The sequence below is a fragment of the Mizuhopecten yessoensis genome, unplaced genomic scaffold, assembly GCF_002113885.1.
Source record: "Mizuhopecten yessoensis strain PY_sf001 unplaced genomic scaffold, ASM211388v2 scaffold7493, whole genome shotgun sequence".
Lineage (NCBI taxonomy): Eukaryota > Metazoa > Mollusca > Bivalvia > Pectinida > Pectinidae > Mizuhopecten > Mizuhopecten yessoensis.
This window is the reverse complement of record NW_018407075.1, coordinates 1,015,115-1,034,088: the sequence shown is the minus strand read 5'-3', so window position 1 is coordinate 1,034,088 and position 18,974 is coordinate 1,015,115. Positions and strand designations below refer to the sequence as shown.

The 18,974-nt window shown below is 37.1% G+C and overlaps 1 protein-coding gene across 1 annotated transcript in view; it reads right to left on the bottom strand.

The window, feature by feature from the left end:
• Positions 1-10,730: 10,730 nt before the first annotated feature.
• Positions 10,731-18,974, bottom strand: part of LOC110453760 (putative elongator complex protein 1) — a 33,772-nt gene continuing 25,528 nt past the window's right edge. Inside the window, exons 30-34 of the mRNA XM_021502894.1 lie at positions 17,402-17,543; positions 16,898-17,025; positions 15,108-15,262; positions 13,855-13,939; positions 10,731-11,089 (exon numbers count right to left, since the gene is read on the bottom strand). Of these exons, the coding sequence (XP_021358569.1) occupies positions 11,004-11,089; positions 13,855-13,939; positions 15,108-15,262; positions 16,898-17,025; positions 17,402-17,543 (596 nt within the window). The 3' untranslated portion in view covers positions 10,731-11,003. The remainder of the gene's footprint in view (positions 11,090-13,854; positions 13,940-15,107; positions 15,263-16,897; positions 17,026-17,401; positions 17,544-18,974) is intronic.

Here is an 18,974-nt window from a genome sequence, read left to right as displayed (position 1 = left end):
GAAATAGGATAAAAGTCAACACACTTACCTGATATGTCCGGAAGGTTCTTGACAGTGTTTCATTGGACTTGGTTACTAAAACGGTATTAATTTGTTAGTAATTTCACGGTATTTCAAAGTCTTGAATGGCGGCGTTCGGTGAGAAACATTTGATGGTCGGAATGTGATTTTCCTGTTTGTAACTGAAGTTTTGTTGGTAGACTCGGAGCATTGACATCCTGGAATCGGTAGATCTACTGTTTGTGTTTGCTGGTAAAATGCTGAAATATAACGGCCAATAAGCCTTATCAAATGTTGTATGTTTTGGCACAAAATTAAATGACAGTAATTTGTCTTTCCCTGTTCGCCTCTGAAACCATCAATCCATCATCTTTTTACTAGACTATTAGAACATTCCAGCGTTTTAAATGAATGTTATTTAAAAATAATGTTGGTGTACCTCAAGTTATCTCAAGGGTATTTATTAAACTCGTCAATATTTAAGTAAAATTTCTCAACGGTTCAGACACGAAGACCTGTTTTTTTTTATGTTAAATCTTCTGGTTTTATTCGTCTCTGGTATAACTCTTTCTCGGTCGCTTCCATCTCTATTTTTCACATTGCCGTCAACATTAAATCTTCCAAACATACCTTATTGCAGATTCAAGGAAATATTTAAAATTTAAAATTTCAGATGTTTTGAATTCCTCCTGTTTCCGTTGTACGGTGTCCACCGACAGTTGGATTGGTTTGTTCTTCACACTAGCAGGTGTGACTAGCAGACGACATATGTCACTTCCGGTTAACGTACGTTTTGCACGAGTTATCTTTCTTTGATCACGCAGAAGACGCCATTCTGACCTTGTCATTACGCCAAAATCAAGTTTTGGACGGTGCTGTCCCATTTGTTTCAACTCAGCAGATTACTAAAATTGTTAAGGCTACCGGAATCTGCCGAGGTTAGCCGATTTGGCGCTAAACGTTGTTTGACGCCGTACTGCCGCAAGATGCATTCACCTGTGTTTGTGTTAAGCAATAGCGATCTTCTTTCATTTATTATTTTTTTAAAACGCTTAGTTATGATTTGTTTCAAAATAGATAATCATGAAATATTTTATGATATGCAATATCCAATCACATCCTAAACAGACACCCTACCGCCTCCTTCACGTATCTTCACATCCCCCACACAAAAAACTACTACATTCTTTAAACTCCCTACACATACGGGCACCTCGCACTCCCACTCCCCCACACATATATCAACCCCTTCTCCCTCCCCCACATATTTCAACAAGAGGCCTAAGAGGGCCAGTATCGCTCACCTGAATATTTAAGCAGTCATAGCAAAATATTCTCATTAAATAATATATTGCACTAAAAATATTTCCTTCGCAAACATTGTTGGCTCCATCTGTTGAAACTACCAGCAAAATATTATTATAAGATTCCTTGCTTTTTGATTCTTCTTCAGAAGTTGCTTGACATTTTTTCCCCGTGACCTTGTAAGTAGGTCAATGTCATTTTCCTTTTCAAATTGGTAAGCTTTATTCAAAATGCTACCGGCCAAATCTAGTGAATCCATTCCTTTTAGTTCTCGAGAACAAATATTTTAAAATGTTGTTTACCTCTGTGACCTCTAAAGTAGGTTGAGGTCATTTTCATTCGCAAACTTTGGTGAGCTTTTTATCCCAGCAAGTCACCAGCCAAATATTATAATTTTATGAATTTCAATTCTTCTTCAGAAGAAGTAGTATGAACCGTTTGACATATTTGAACGCTTTGACCTTAAAAGTAAGTCAAACTAATTTCCATTCTCAAACTTTGTTGGGATTTATCCCAGGAAGCCACAAGCCAAATATAAAGATTTTATAACTTTTAGTTCTTCAGAAGAAGTCGTTTGAAGTGTTTGACACATTTGACTGCTTCGACCTTGAAAGTAGGTCAACGTCATTTTCATTCTCAAACTTTGTCTGGCTCTATCTCAGGAAGCCACAAGGCAAATATGATGGTTCTACACCTTTTAGTTCTTAGAAGTTGTTTAAAGAGTTTTACATATTTGAACACTGACCTTGAAAGTAGGTCCCCCTAATTTTTATTCTCAAACTTTGTTGGGCTCCATCCCAGGAATCCATCAGACAAATATGAAGAGTCTATACCTTTTAATTCTTCAGAAGAAGTTGTTTGAGTTTTTGACATATTTGACCCCGGTGGCCTTGAAAGTAGGTCAAGGTCATTTTCATTCTCAATCTTTGTCGGGCTCCTACCAACAAAGCTTTCAGTCAAATATCATGACTCTAGGCCTGTCCGTTCTTCAAAGAAGTTCTTTAAAGGAAAAGTTGAAGGACGATGACGGACGACGTATGAGGAAGGACGACGGACGCCACACCATGTCATAAGCTCAGGAAGCCACAAGGCACAAGGCAAATATGAAGGTTCTACACCCTTTAGTTCCTAAGAAGAAGTCGTTTAAAGAGTTTTACATCTTTGAACACTGACCTTGAAAGTAGGTCCCCCTAATTTTTATTCTCAAACTTTGTTGGGCTCCATCCCAGGAAGCCACCAGCCAAATGTGAATATTCTATAACTTTTAGTTCTTCAGAAGAAGTTGTTTTTAGCGTTTGACATATTTGACTCCTGTGACCTTGAAAGCAGGTCAAGGTCACGTTCATTCTCAAACTTTGTCTGGCTCTATCTCAGGAAGCCACAAGGCAAATATGAAGGTTCTACACCCTTTAGTTCCTAAGAAGAAGTCGTTTAAAGAGTTTTACATCTTTGAACACTGACCTTGAAAGTAGGTCCCCCTAATTTTTATTCTCAAACTTTGTTGGGCTCCATCCCAGGAATCCATCAGCCAAATATGAAGAGTCTATACCTTTTAATTCTTCAGAAGAAGTTGTTTGAGTTTTTGACATATTTGACCCCGGTGGCCTTGAAAGTAGGTCAAGGTCATTTTCATTCCGAACTTTGTTCGAGCTCTATCCCAGGAAGCCACCAGCCAAATGTAAAGATTCTATATCTTTCAGTTCTTCAGGAGAAGTCGTTTGAAGTGTTTGACACATTTGACCCCTGTGACCTTGAAAGCAGGTCAAGGTCACGGTCATTCTCAAACTTTTTCTGGCTCTATCTCAGGAAGCCACAACGCAAATATGAAAGATCTACACCTTTTAGATCTTAGAAGTTGTTTAAAGAGTTTTACATATTTGAACACTGACCTTGAAAGTGGGTCACACTAATTTTTATTCTCAATCTTTGTTGGGCTCCATCCCAGGAATCCATCAGACAAATATGAAGAGTCTATACCTTTTAATTCTTCAGAAGAAGTTGTTTGAGTTTTCGACATATTTGACCCCGGTGACCTTGAAAGTAGGTCAAGGTCATTTTCGTTTTCGAACTTTGTCGGGCTCTATCCCAGAAAGCCACCAGCCAAATATGAAGATTCTATACCTTTCAGTTCTTCAGAAGAAAAGGTTCTATACCTTCCAGTTCTTCAGAAGAAGTCGTTTAAAGACTTTTACATATTTGAACACTGTGACCTTGAAAGTAGGTCACACTAATTTTTATTCTCAATCTTTGTTGGGCTCCATCCCAGGAATCCATCAGACAAATATGAAGAGTCTATACCTTTTAATTCTTCAGAAGAAGTTGTTTGAGTTTTTGACATATTTGACCCCGGTGGCCTTGAAAGTAGGTCAAGGTCATTTTCGTTTTCGAACTTTGTCGGGCTCTATCCCAGAAAGCCACCAGCCAAATATGAAGATTCTATACCTTTCAGTTCTTCAGAAGAAGTCGTTTAAAGAGTTTTACATATTTGAACACTGACCTTGAAAGTAGGTCACACTAATTTTTATTCTCAAACTTTGTTGGGCTCCATCCCAGGAAGCCACCAGCCAAATGTGAAGATTCTATAACTTTTAGTTCTTCAGAAGAAGTTGTTTTTAGCGTTTGACATATTTGACACCTGTGACCTTGAAAGCAGGTCAAGGTCATTTTCATTCTCAAACTTTGTCGGGCTCCTACCAACAAAGCTTTCAGTCAAATATCATGACTCTAGGCCTGTCCGTTCTTCAGAAGAAGTTCTTTAAAGGAAAAGTTGAAGGACGATGACGGACAATGTACGAGGACGGACGACGGACGCCACACCATGTCATAAGCTCACTTGCCCTTCGGGCAGATGAGCTAACAAATAGGGAATGCAACTTGATCAAATATTGATCTTGCTACACAAATAAATTGTTGGAATTTGTAAAATGTATCTTATTATAGACAAGAGACATGTAAAGCATACGTCTCTGTATAGCAGTATCTTACAAGTGTCATAAGAAGCATATATTTATTAAACATACACTTTATAGGCCAAAATCAGTTTATTTTGTTCCAAATTAAAGTGTGTACAAGAAAAAGAAGTTCTATTGTCCCTTGTTTTAAAACGAACACACGATACAAAGAATAACAAGAGGCCCAAGAGGGCCTGTATCGCTCACCTGAATATTTAAGCAGTCAAATATTATATTGTACTACAAATTTGTCACTCGCAAACTATTTCTGCTCTATCTGTTGAAACTACCAGTCAAATATTATTATAAAATTTTATGGTTTTTGGCCATCGTTCTTCTTCAAAAGTTGTTTGATTTTTTTTTCCCTGTGACCTTGTAAGTATGTCAATTCATTTTCCTTCTCAAACTTTTATAGCTCTATCCCCAAGAAGCTACTAGCCAAATCTTATGAATCCATTCCTTTTGGTTCTTCAGGACAATCCTTTGAAATGTTGTTGACCTCTGTGACATTTAAAGTAGGTCAAGGTCATTTTAATTTGCAAACTTGGGTGAGCTCTAACCCAAGAAGCCACTAGCCAAATATTATAATTTTATGCCTTTCGATTTTTCAGAAGAAGTCGCTTGATGTTTTTGACATATTTGACACCTGTGACCTTGAAGAAGGTCAAAGTCATTTTAATTCTCAAGCTTTGTCAGGCTCTATCTCAGGAAGCCACAAGGCAAATATGAAGGTTCTACACCTTTTAGTTCTTAGAAGTTGTTTAAAGAGTTTTACATATTTGACCACTGTGACCTTGAAGGCAGGTCAAGGTCATTTTCATTCTCAAACTTTGTTGGGCTCTATCCAAGGAAGCCACCAGCCATATATAAAGATTCTATACCTTTTGGTCCTTCAGAAGAAGTCGTTGAATGAGTTTGACATATTTGACTCCTGTGACCTTGTAAGCAGGGCAAGGTCATTTTCATTCTCAAACTTTGTCTGGCTCTATCCCAGGTAGCCACCAGCCAAATACAAAGATTCTATACCATTTGGTTCTTCAGAAGAATTTGTCTGAAGAGTTTGACATATTTGACACCTGTGACCTTGAAAGCAGGTCAAGGTCACGTTCATTCTCAAACTTTGTCTGGCTCTATCTCAGGAAGCCACAAGGCAAATATGAAGGTTCTACACCCTTTAGTTCCTCAGAAGAAGTCGTTTAAAGAGTTTTACATATTTGAACACTGTGACCTTGAAAGAAGGTCACACTAATTTTTATTCTCAAACTTTGTTGGGCTTTATCCCAGGAAGCCACCGGCTAAATATGAAGATTCTATACCTTTCAGTTCTTCAGAAGAAGTTGTTTGAAGTGTTTCACACATTTGACTGCTTTGACCTTGAAAGTAGGTCAAGGTCATTTTCGTACCCAAACTTTGTTGGGCTCCATCCCAGGAAGCCACCAGCCAAATGTGAAGATTCTATAACTTTTAGTTCTTCAGAAGAAGTTGTTTTTAGCGTTTGACATATTTGACCCCTGTGACCTTGAAAGTAGGTCAAGGTCATTTTCGTTCTCAAACTTTGTCGGGCTCCTACCAACAAAGCTTTCAGCCATATATCATGACTCTAGGCCTGTCGGTTCTTCAGAAGAAGTTGTTTAAAGGAAAAGTTGACGGACGAGGACGGACGAACGGAAGGATGGACGGACGGACAACGGACGCCACACCATGACATAAGCTCACTTGGCCTTCGGGCAGGTGAGCTAACAAATGCAGAGGGAGAGAGAGAGAGCTGTCTCTTTTTAGAAAATGCAATGAGCACCTTTGACAGCCAATCCTTCACCATGTTTCTTCGCCATGATGGTTAGTGAATGCCGCTTACCCGAAAGGTCCTTACAAGCCAGACAGTGATGGTCAGAGAAAACGAATGTACTGGTCGATGTTTGGTGTAAGGCAAGACTCGTTGAAGCAGAATACGATGATGATCCGATAGATAAAGTTGTGCCGGTGTAAAGTTGAAAATGGACCCCTATTGAAAATGAAACTGAGGAGCCGCAATCGGGATCCGTCGGTTTCATTTACGGAAAGTGCCGACGGTTCCCGATTGCGGGGAGCCGTTGAAAACTGACTCTCCCGTTGAAAATGGACCCCATGAGAGGTCAAATTTCCGCTTGTAGGCCGTTGAAAACTGACTCTTACTTTGTCCGAAGTACCAAAATGATATCATGTAACAATGCGTCCATCGTCCGACCAAATCAGGTCAGTGTGACCTATTTCTCAATATTTTAAATAGATCATTGGGTTCAGAAATATCCACACTCTGTTTACCTACATTTGAAAAATTGACCTACATAACTAAAAATTGTCATTGGGTTCAGAAATGAACTCGGAATTGTTGTTTCACCTTATTCGGTCAATGTGACCTACTTTTGAAAATTTGACCTAAATTACTGAAAATTGCCATCGGGTTATGAAATGAACTTAAAACTGTTGTTTCACCTAATTAGGTAAATTTGACCTTTTTTGAAAAATTGACCTATATTACTGAAAATTGCCATTGGGTTCAGAAATGTAATGAGAACTGTTGTTTAATCCAATTGGGTCACAGCGACCTTATTTTGTCTAACATATGTTAAATCTTAATTTGTGACCCCTACAACCTTTTCTGCTGATGTAGGTCAAATCTTCAAAACTAGGTCACAGTAACCCAATATGGTCAATCAACAGTTGAATGTTTATTTCTTAACCCGGTGACAACTTTTTATAATGTAGGTCAAATATCCAAATGTAGGTCACATTGACCTAATAAGGTCAGACATCCATACTGAGTTATTTTCTAGAAATAGGTCGCTGGACTTCATTAAGTATAATCAAAGTGGATATTTCAAATCAATATATCAACTTTCATATGGTTCACTTTTCAACGGGGGTCCATTTTCAACGTGAATGTAAAAATAAATTTGCATTAGGTTCCATTTTCAATGTTGAAAACTGACCCCGGTCCCATTTTCAACAGGGGGTCCATTTTCAACGTCACACCAGAATACCCTACCCGATTGTGAAGTATTATGTGCTCGTTGCAAGGGTTCATTTGAAGAAACAGTTGCCAATTCTGATCATTGTTTATGTATGACATTGCAAGGTTTTGGAATAAGCAAATTTGATTGAATCTTGTTAGTCCTTTTACTGACATTGTAAAAAGATATCCCGTGCATGTTTTCGTGCCTGTTGACCAGTCAGAGAGAGTGATACCTAGGTAACCGGGCTGCTTGGTGCGTCATTTATGAAAGAATGATATTTAACTCAGTTATATGTCAATTTTTGTTTGCACTTTTTTTTCTAATCCCACTTGCACTCTTTGTTCGTCGTACCTGTTGTACTTTTCAATATTTTGGAGGAAATAAAGATGAAAATGAATGAGTTGTTCAAGGCCTGCAGCAACGTTAACTTGAACAGCCCTTATAAGATGAACGTACATAACACAAACTCATTCGTCTGCTGGATAACCGAATTACTCGGTAGTGAAGTGGGCGTAAAACCAATCAATCAATTAACACAAACCCACGTGATTACACCTTTAGACAATTGGTGTGGTGATTTATTTGTTTGGTGATAAGAATTTGTTTCTGGTTTTAGAGTATCATTCAATCAATCAACACAAACCCACGTGATTACACCTTTAGACAATTGGTGTGGCGACTCATTTGTTTGCAGGTTAAAAAATTGTTTCTGGTTTTAGAGTATCATTTCACTTGAAGAGAAGTTATTTTAACTTGGAAAGATTGACAACCGTTTGAATAGGGCAGTTAATCAGTAAAGATGTTTGGTAGACAAGCGCTGACCAGCTGGGAAGTTAGGGCTAGTGGCTTTGGGCTGGGCCAAGGGAGTAGAAGTCTTGGATTGGAGAATAGAGTGGAAGTCTTGGACAGGGTGTTAGTTGTGTTCTTGAAATGGGAGTTAGTTGTGGTTTTGGACAGGGAGTTAGTTGTGGTCATGGACAGGGAGTTAGTTGTGGTCTTGAACAGGGAGCTAGTTGTAGTCTTTGACAGGGAGTTAGTTGTGGTCTTGGATAGGGAGTTAGTTGTGGTCTTTGACAAGGAGTCAGTTGTGGTCTTGGACAGTGAGTTAGTTGTGGTCTTGGATAGGGAGTTAGTTGTGGTCTTGGACAAGGAGTTAATTGTGGTCTTGAACAGGGAGTTAGTTGTGGTCTTGAAAAGGGAGTTAGTTGTGGTCTTCGAAAGGGAGTTAGTCGTGGTCTTGGATAGGGAGTTAGTTATGGTCTTGGACAAGGAGTTAGTTGTGGTCTTGGACAGGGAGTTAGTTGTGGTCTTTGACAAGGAGTCAGTTGTGGTCTTGGACAGGGAGTTAGTTGTTGTCTTGGATAGGGAGTTAGTTGTGGTCTTGGACAGGGAGTTAGTTGTGGTCTTGGATAGGGAGTTAGTTGTGGTCTTTGACAAGGAGTCAGTTGTGGTCTTGGACAGTGAGTTAGTTGTGGTCTTGGATAGGGAGTTAGTTGTGGTCTTGGACAGGGAGTTAGTTGTTGTCTTGGATAGAGAGTTAGTTGTGCGGGTATTGGGCCCAGGGAGAAGGTGTGCAGGTCTTGGACTCTGATAGCTTTTAGGTGTAGTCTTGGACCCAGAAAGTGTCGGTCTTGGATCCATAGAATTTTGGACTTTTTTTAGTGTCAAGTGTTGCACTTGTAGTTGGTATAGGGACTGAGACCTGGGGGAATGTACTAAGAGACTTAAAGTAGGTTGTACTTAATGTTGAGTAACTATAGACATTGTTTGGAAACGCTCATAATCATAAACAAAGCCGTCTAGTACACTTGAAAACTTGCTTTTTTTCTGTAATAAATGAGTGATAAGTTAATTTAAACTGAACTTGTTAGTTTTGAGTTTAATTGACGCATTTAACAGAATTCATTAGCCAGGAAAGTATGAAATCATGTCAGTAGTGGAAGAAGTATAAACGTTACATTGATAATCGATACAGTATGTCAAAAATGAATTACACTGCACCGTACTGCTGTTTCGTCCTTCTAGGGGCCAAAAAGCTGGATATCCAAATTGGTCTAAACTACTGTTGAAACAGAAGGGGAGGTGCGTAAAATCCCTTATTTTTATACCCAGACAGCATGGATGTGTAAAAGGGAATGTTCTGGTAAACGTTCTTCCTTTTAAGTGGTAAAAAGCTATGATTTTAATTCGAAAGATAAATAGTAATACAAGCTCAAATTCAGAGAAAGCGGTCTTATTCTCTGTTACTCTTTCATGGAGGCACGGTAGTCTAGTGGTAGGACGCCGGGCTCCTGACCTAAGTGTTCGGGGTTCGATTCACTGTACGGCACTGTTTTGTATCTTAAGACACTTTACTCCGCTTGCATTGTTCCAGTCTACTCAGCTGTAAATGATTATGTGGTTGGGTAGTGCTAGAATAGTAGAATGCTAGCTGTGAGCGCCGAAATGGCAGCACCGGCTGTATGCTCCCCAGGGAGTTGAGAAAGATATTGGCTGGTTGCAAAGGCCCTATAACCATGGATGATAATTTGTGAACCGCTTTGAGACGACCTACGAACTAGGTTGTGATAAAGCAGTATGCACAGTATAAGAACCTGGAATAATTATTATAATTATTATGGTTCTCTGTATAAAACTTTCCTTTATTCCTATTTTACCGTAGTGTTCCACCACTGTACCCTTTTAAAACAATTTTCTAGTCATGTTTTATTTTCACAGCATTCAGTTATGATTAATTATAAGCATTGATTGTTTATATATAGTTATAGGGTGGGTGTCACTAGACTGTTTCCAAATTATGACCAAGGGACTAAGTCCCAAGAGGCGAGGCTAGACCTCCATGACAATCCTGTTTGTATGAGTGTTTTTGCCTCTTCATGCCTAGAAATGTATATTTGGCTAAAGGGTGGGGATCTCAACCATTTCTTAGTTATGACCCCAGGGCAAATCTAGTCACATGAATGTATTTGTCTTATGTCTTTGTATTCGTCTTCCCCCAGTGGGAGGACACACCCTCCATTTATACAACTTTAAATTCCTTTGGCCCAAAGGGTGCTGCTCTATATCCAATTTGTTCTAAATTGCTTCATCTGTACAGAAGAAGAAGGATTATAAAGATTTACCTAAACTTCCCCAATTGCGCTTTACAATTACATCCTTCTTTATCAATGAGTCCCCTTGGCCCAAAGATACATTAAATAAAATTTTGTGAAAATACCTCATCAGGTAAAGATCTACCATAATTTTACCCATTGGACCCTGCCCCTCTGTCCCAAGAAAAGCCACAACCCTTGTTTACAAAAGATTGCGTTGCCTTTGCCAAACAATACTCCAGACCAAATTCGGTCAAAATCGGTTCAGCTGTTCTGGGAAAGTAGCATTTCAAATGAAAAGTTCCTACTGACAGATGACAACACACATTGGCATAAAGCTCACTGGTCCTTCGGTAAAGATCAGCTTAAAACTGAACAAATTATGATAATATAGTGACCACTTTAATACTTAACATATCATAAGTTTTTAATATTCAATTTCAATATCTTAGTAAAGATCAGTTTTGAGAGTATACATGTCAGCACTGTGAACAATATATTTTATCATGTTGTCGGTATCACCAGCAATCACAGATTGATTTCAAGATGTTTGCTGTCCATTTCAATAAAACGTCATGTCTTACATTTTCTCCAGAGGAAGTATCATATTGCACTAGTGAAATAAATCAGGTTGGGTCCCATAGCAGTAAAAAACAAAGGGGTCAAGTCTTGGATGACCCAGAGTCCAACACATGCAGCTTCCAACTGACTTCCTTACGTAGAGTCGGAGGTATCCGGATAACTGGGTCTGAAAACACAAAAGTAATAAGATGTGTATATTTTTTTTAAATAATTTTAAAATTCTAAGAATTTAAAGAGGCTGGTCGGGGAAACAAATACAATATAAATGGGTCTAAATGCGTTCTCTGGCCTTCCAAAAGTTATACCACGGCAATTTGATGGTCGATATCTGCTTGCAATGTCCAGTTTTGACCACTGAAATCTCGGGGAAGACCCGCGTAAATTTAGCGCAGATCTATTTATATATGTCACGTGGTTGTTTCGACAGTGAGGCAGTGAAGATAACAACAATAGCATGCCATCTATCAGCCATATCGGACTCAACTAGCGGACAAGACAGCAATAGTATACGTAAATAATTGTTTTCAAAGGTCATGTATGATGCTAGTGTAGTATTCCTACCTATATGTTGTTGTTATATATAACGGTATTGATACCTCGTGCCTGTCATGACTTTTGCCTGCATCTTTTTCTTTCGCTGCAATGTTTACATTTGGCCTTGTTGATGACACGCATGCAGTAAAATTACATCACTGATCTGGGTCAATTGAGAGTTTTAGACTGTCAGGTGACGACTTAGGATGTCTTTAATATAATTAGAATTTTTACTCTTAGGGAGTGAATTTCAGCAAAATTTGAATCGGTATATTTCATAAGAAGGTATTTTAAACATGTGTATGCCATTTAAGCAAATATGACATTTTTTCCCCGACCAGCCCCTTCAAATAGTTGTCAGGAAATGCAATTGGTGATACAAAATTTCACAATATGTCTGTGCTTCATGTTCAATTTGAAGGTTTCTAGTTTGTATTCATATTAAGGATGAATGTCAATTGAAAGCAGTTCAAATCTTATACAACAACAGAATTGCTATTTAAACAATTTTCATATGGATACAGACAAGATACCTTTTATTGTAAATACAGACAAGATACCTGTTATTGTAAATACAGACAAGATACCTTTTATTGTAAATACAGACAAGATACCTTTTATTGTAAATACAGACAAGATACCTTTTATTGTAAATACAGACAAGATACCTTTTATTGTAAATACAGACAAGATACCTTTTATTGTAAATACAGACAAGATACCTTTTATTGTAAATACAGACAAGATACCTTTTATTGTAAATACAGACAAGATACCTTTTATTGTAAATACAGACAAGATACCTTTTATTGTAAATACAGACAAGATACCTTTTATTGTAAATACAGACAAGATACCTTTTATTGTAAATACAGACAAGATACCTTTTATTGTAAATACAGACAAGATACCTTTTATTGTAAATACAGACAAGATACCTTTTATTGTAAATACAGACAAGATACCTTTTATTGTAAATACAGACAAGATACCTTTTATTGTAAATACAGACAAGATACCTTTTATTGTAAATACAGACAAGATACCTTTTATTGTAAATACAGACAAGATACCTTTTATTGTAAATACAGACAAGATACCTTTTATTGTAAATACAGACAAGATACCTTTTATTGTAAATACAGACAAGATACCTTTTATTGTAAATACAGACAAGATACCTTTTATTGTAAATACAGACAAGATACCTTTTATTGTAAATACAGACAAGATACCTTTTATTGTAAATACAGACAAGATACCTTTTATTGTAAATACAGACAAGATACCTTTTATTGTAAATACAGACAAGATACCTTTTATTGTAAATACAGACAAGATACCTTTTATTGTAAATACAGACAAGATACCTTTTATTGTAAATACAGACAAGATACCTTTTATTGTAAATACAGACAAGATACCTTTTATTGTAAATACAGACAAGATACCTTTTATTGTAAATACAGACAAGATACCTTTTATTGTAAATACAGACAAGATACCTTTTATTGTAAATACAGACAAGATACCTTTTATTGTAAATACAGACAAGATACCTTTTATTGTAAATACAGACAAGATACCTTTTATTGTAAATACAGACAAGATACCTTTTATTGTAAATACAGACAAGATACCTTTTATTGTAAATACAGACAAGATACCTTTTATTGTAAATACAGACAAGATACCTTTTATTGTAAATACAGACAAGATACCTTTTATTGTAAATACAGACAAGATACCTTTTATTGTAAATACAGACAAGATACCTTTTATTGTAAATACAGACAAGATACCTTTTATTGTAAATACAGACAAGATACCTTTTATCGTAAATACAGACAAGATACCTTTTATTGTAAATACAGACAAGATACCTTTTATTGTAAATACAGACAAGATACCTTTTATTGTAAATACAGACAAGATACCTTTTATTGTAAATACAGACAAGATACCTTTTATTGTAAATACAGACAAGATACCTTTTATTGTAAATACAGACAAGATACCTTTTATTGTAAATACAGACAAGATACCTTTTATTGTAAATACAGACAAGATACCTTTTATTGTAAATACAGACAAGATACCTTTTATTGTAAATACAGACAAGATACCTTTTATTGTAAATACAGACAAGATACCTTTTATTGTAAATACAGACAAGATACCTTTTATTGTAAATACAGACAAGATACCTTTTATTGTAAATACAGACAAGATACCTTTTATTGTAAATACAGACAAGATACCTTTTATTGTAAATACAGACAAGATACCTTTTATTGTAAATACAGACAAGATACCTGTTAATGTAAATACAGACAAGATACCTGTTAATGTGAATACAAATAAGATATCATGGTACTGTTAATACCAATTACTTACCAAGCTTTTCCTGGGAATGTTCCAAAGATTGACCTCGTTGCACTGCCTGTGCAATACTGTTGGCTGTTGTCATGGGACCGAGCATCTGGTGACAAATTAAAGCTTTTTATTATGATTAGCTTGGTATCTAAAAATTCATGGTCAAGTGTACTCTTATAATGACAGCTCACCCAATATCTGACAATAGTAGCCTAGGTCAGAGAACTCATGAAGTAATTAACATTGTACCCTAGGGGTGAAAGTTCACCAATAACTTATTACAAAGATACCTAGGACGAGAGTTCATGGCCATTAACTAAAAAAACATACCTAATCTTAGTTCATCTGACATAACTTGATACTTTATGTGTTAAAACACTTCAGATGTAACGGTTTTTATATAAGTGCAGGATATAGTAGGTGAACTATCGCTTTTCAAATAATGTGGAATATTTTCTTAGAATGATTAAGGATGCAAGTTAGTCAGAGCACAGCCATTTTGTGACTGCTACACAGTTACTGTTCAGTCAAGCCGGCCGAAACTAGTCAGCACAGGCATGAATACAATTATGGAAACATTGATTCAGGAGTTGCTTCTCTCCTTTTGTTATTTGCTGTGCTTATCATATCATAAAACAGTTTCTGTATACCACTAGGTATCCTTCTGAATTTTTAGATGATAATTCTGAACATTCCTTCACACATATTGGACGTTGGTTATTTCCCCGGTATTGCGTAAACTGTCTATGGTTTAAATATCTTTATGAACATTATCAAGTCAATCTTTTGGTAAAAAGTTTCCATCAGAATTGTACAAAGCTTCACCACAGGATCAGTTTGAAATTTCCCACTACAAAATGTGAAGTTGTCCAACACTAATAAAATCTTTTACCTGTAACTGAGCAAGATCAGGTTATCTCAGTCTCGGGCTAAGATTCTGTAACATAATTCCAACTGAGTCGTAATAGATTTTTCCCCCGATCTTTTAGTTCGAAAAAATCTATTTAAGTTTGCTGAAGACTACAAATATCCCATCTGGGGCCTCAAATAAAAATGGCTCTACACTACTAAAGGTACATTTGAATATGTAGTCTGTCCTTACAAGGAAGACAACGTCGTTCACAGTGATCAGATATCTAGCAACATCATATATAACAATACATATAATGACAAAACAGAATATTTATGATGCAGATTGTCAATTTCAAGCCGTTAACACACGGATGAATACATCGCAGTGTAACGGGACCTGGCAGAGACTACACCTGACTTACTGGCTGAGATTCTTTCCCCTCCTCGCTGTCCTGCCAGATTTCCGGGATACCTCGATCCATCTGGGTGAGGAGGCGATCGTAAGCACGCTGTATGTCAGCAGCCTGTTTGTATTGGTGGAATTGTAGTAGGACACGTAACAGGGCATTCATCTCATCTGAAAAGGAATATAAATCTTATTGTTTTATCATGTAATGGTAAACCTTAGTTTTAAGAAAAGGTCTACTTAATAAAAAAAATAACAGAGTTGAATAAGTTTAAAGTTAATAAAAACCTGTTTCATCTTGCTACAGAATAACAAATTGTTCTTGAGATTTGGTTAAGAAACTTACAAATACAACTGGGTAAGATTATTGTATGGTTCTAATTTGTATTTTTAGGCACAAAATGAGATTATCAGTGACACGATTAAGCCGGTATATAACAAGGTCACTATGATCTGCATATCAACTATGTGCTAGTGTTTTTGGCCATTTTCATTATTTGCATCTTTGTCAAAAAGAGGCCATTTGTCATTTTGGTCCCCTACTGTTACCCCCTTATACTTGGAATGGTCTCCAAGCTGACCTCAATTTCTGTCGATGGCATAACCCCAAGGTATATATATGCAATTTATAAATCTTTTCGGAATACTTTGATGCCTTAGTTATGAGATGTTCTGCTGTAGTGGTCCGACTTGGATTTACTGATGAAATATTAACCTTTATCTGAGACTTTTTTTTACAGAATTTGCTGAAAAAAATCATGATCTTTATACAACACATCTATGCAAAACCCATTATGTAGAGTAAATATTCTAACTTCAATGTCTGATGAAAGATACTGTTAACATACTTATTTAGCCCACTCAAATTTTAGAGCTTAATCTAATTTAAACAGATGAGCGTATTGATGAATTGGCACGCCCACAAAATAGGCAATAGAAAACAATACCCAGGAAATCCAATATCTTAAGTACAAAAAGCGCTACAATAAGACTAACTTCTAGAATATGCATATTAACAGTACGGTAAGCTCATTGATAGCTGTTATAAAATCATACACTAAGACAGACAAAAACAAATCTGATGTAAGAATTTAAGCAGAGATTAAAGGATCCTCATACTGCTGCCAACAACTGCAACCATGCACTGGAAACTGATGTTGCTGGCATAAATATAAACAAATCTTTCTTTCTGTAATAATACACTCATACCTTGCAAGACTATGAAAAATAATAGAGATGAAATAAACAAAATATATTTAACAACATATTGTTCTGTGCGTAAAAAAATCGCAACTAAACAAGGATTTGAAACCCAAAAAACAAATTGTTATGCCATTTATCTAACTGACCTGGTCAACGGAAGTGTCCTGTAACAACTGTGGTACAGTTTTATCCGTTAGAAACTAAAGGGAGGTCACTGTATATGTGAGAAAAAACACAGTGCAGTGGAATAGGGATCCTTAACACTTGAAATAAAAGAAAATCCTTTAAAACAGTAGCGTCAATAAAGAATATCAATAAGGTCCAGTCGTTAAAAGTCTAGTTAGCTTAACGACAAATTAAAACAAATTTTTAATCTAAAATCTGTTCAAAAAGATTGTAATTCAAAACCAACATTACATATAAAGGGATTCAAAATGATCGTCTGAAGACAACCAACATGGAAATCTTTGAAAATATTCAGATATTTCCTAAAAGTAACATTTTGAATATTTGGGTCAACCAGCCGTAAAGCTAATCGTACTTTGAACAATTCAGCAGTTTGTTTAACTACTGATTAAAAAATACCACTGTATTCAGCATTACCTCTCATGTCATCCACCATTTTAATGAGTTTTGCGAGTGCGGCAATAAGTGCAAAATCCTCAAACTGACTACCCTCCTTCAGCTTCCACCTTTTATGTTCCGCCTTCCGTCGGTTCTTAACTGACGATCTGCACAGAGAATAAGTGCATCAATAAAGAGTTCAGTGAATGGGGACTAATAAATTTTAAAAGACTTTCTCTAATGAGCATATACATGCCCTGGTGATCTACATGTACATGGTGTTTGGGTGGCACGGTGGATACTGCACTTGCCTTTCACCAAGGCAGTGTATGATCAGATATGAAAAGGTATTGGGTCACCTGCCCAACCAAGTGGGATTTCTCCGGGTAATCCGGTTTCCTCCCACATTAAGACCCCTGTGCGGTAATATCCAGGTCAACAACAGGGAGTAATATAAGTTGAAATAACTTGTATCATAATTCTTGTAAAATGAATAAAGTCTATACCTACTGTAGAGAGCTATATAAAGCCCTTTACACTTACCCTGACGATTTACTATAGAGTGATGAGCGCCCTGAGCGCGCAGACTCGGATGAATATCGTGACGACTGGATGCTCTCCCCTGTGGCACTACTTGTGTCAGAAAATAAATCGGCATCCGCAAAGTTTCCAGCTCCTCCACTTTCTAAAACATAATGATATTCATCGCATTGAAAATGTCTACTACAGAATGTGTAACAGCTTACTTTTGGTGACATATGGTTGGCCTTGATATCTATATACTAGGGTTAACAGTTAATTGGTTACTTATTCAAGCAACCACTAATCCAGTTTTCCTAATATGTCATTTCAACAAATTTTATTGTTCAATAATAAATGGATTGGACTACAGACAAGCCTATATAAGTCCTCTGCAAGTTTACAGCCTTCCTTATCCAGTCATTGCTAATCTGCTTTTACCACTATCTAGCCTCATTCATCCATCCATCACTAATCTGGTTGTCCCATTTTCTATCCACCCTAATCTAGTCAACACAAATTTGGTTGTCCCATTATCGAGTCTCAATCATCCAGCCACCACTAATCTGGTTGTGAAACTAACAAGCATTTTTTATCTTGTCACCACTAATCTGGTAGGCCCACTATACTACCCAGCCACCACTACTCTGGTTGTCTAAATATCTAGCTTTCCTAATCCAGTCAATATAAATCTGGTTGTCCCACTATCCAGCCTCGTCAATCTTGCCAACACTAATCTAGATGGCCCACTATCAGACAACCACTACTCTGGATTGCCTTCTAACAAGCAACCATTAATCTGACTGTAAAACCCTCCAGCTTTGCTGATCCAGCCACCACTTATGCGGTTTTCCAACCATCTAGATTTCTTATTCAAACCATCGCTAATCCAGTTGTCCTAGTATACAGCCTTCCTAATATCGTCATCACTAATCTGAATGTCCCACCAACAAGCCTTACTAATCCAGCCACAGATAATCTGAATGTCCCATTAACCAGCCTTGCTAATCCAGCCACAGATAATCTGAATGTCCCATTACCCAGCCTTGCTAACCCAGCCACAGATCATCTGAATGTTCCACTATCTAGCCTTACTAATCCAGCCACAGATAATCTAAATGTCCCATTAACCAGCCTTGCTAATCCAGCCGCAGATAATCTGAATGTCCCATTAACCAGCCTTGCTAATCCAGCTATAGATAATCTGAATGTCCAACTACCAAGTCTTGCTAATCCAGCCACAGATAATCAGAATGTTCCACTACCCAGCCTTGCTAATCCAGCCACAGATATTCAGAATGTTCCACTAACCAGCCTTGCTAATCTAGCGATAGATAATCAGAATGTCCCATTAACCAGCCTTGCTAATCCAGCTATAGATAATCTGAATGTCCAACTACCAAGTCTTGCTAATCCAGCCACAGATAATCAGAATGTTCCACTAACCAGCCTTGCTAATCCAGCCACAGATAATCAGAATGTCCCACAAACCAGCCTTGCTAATCCAGCCATAGATAACCAGAATGTCCCATTAATCAGCCTTGCTAATCCAGCCATAGATAATCTGAATGTTCCACTACCTAGCCAGTCATATTTA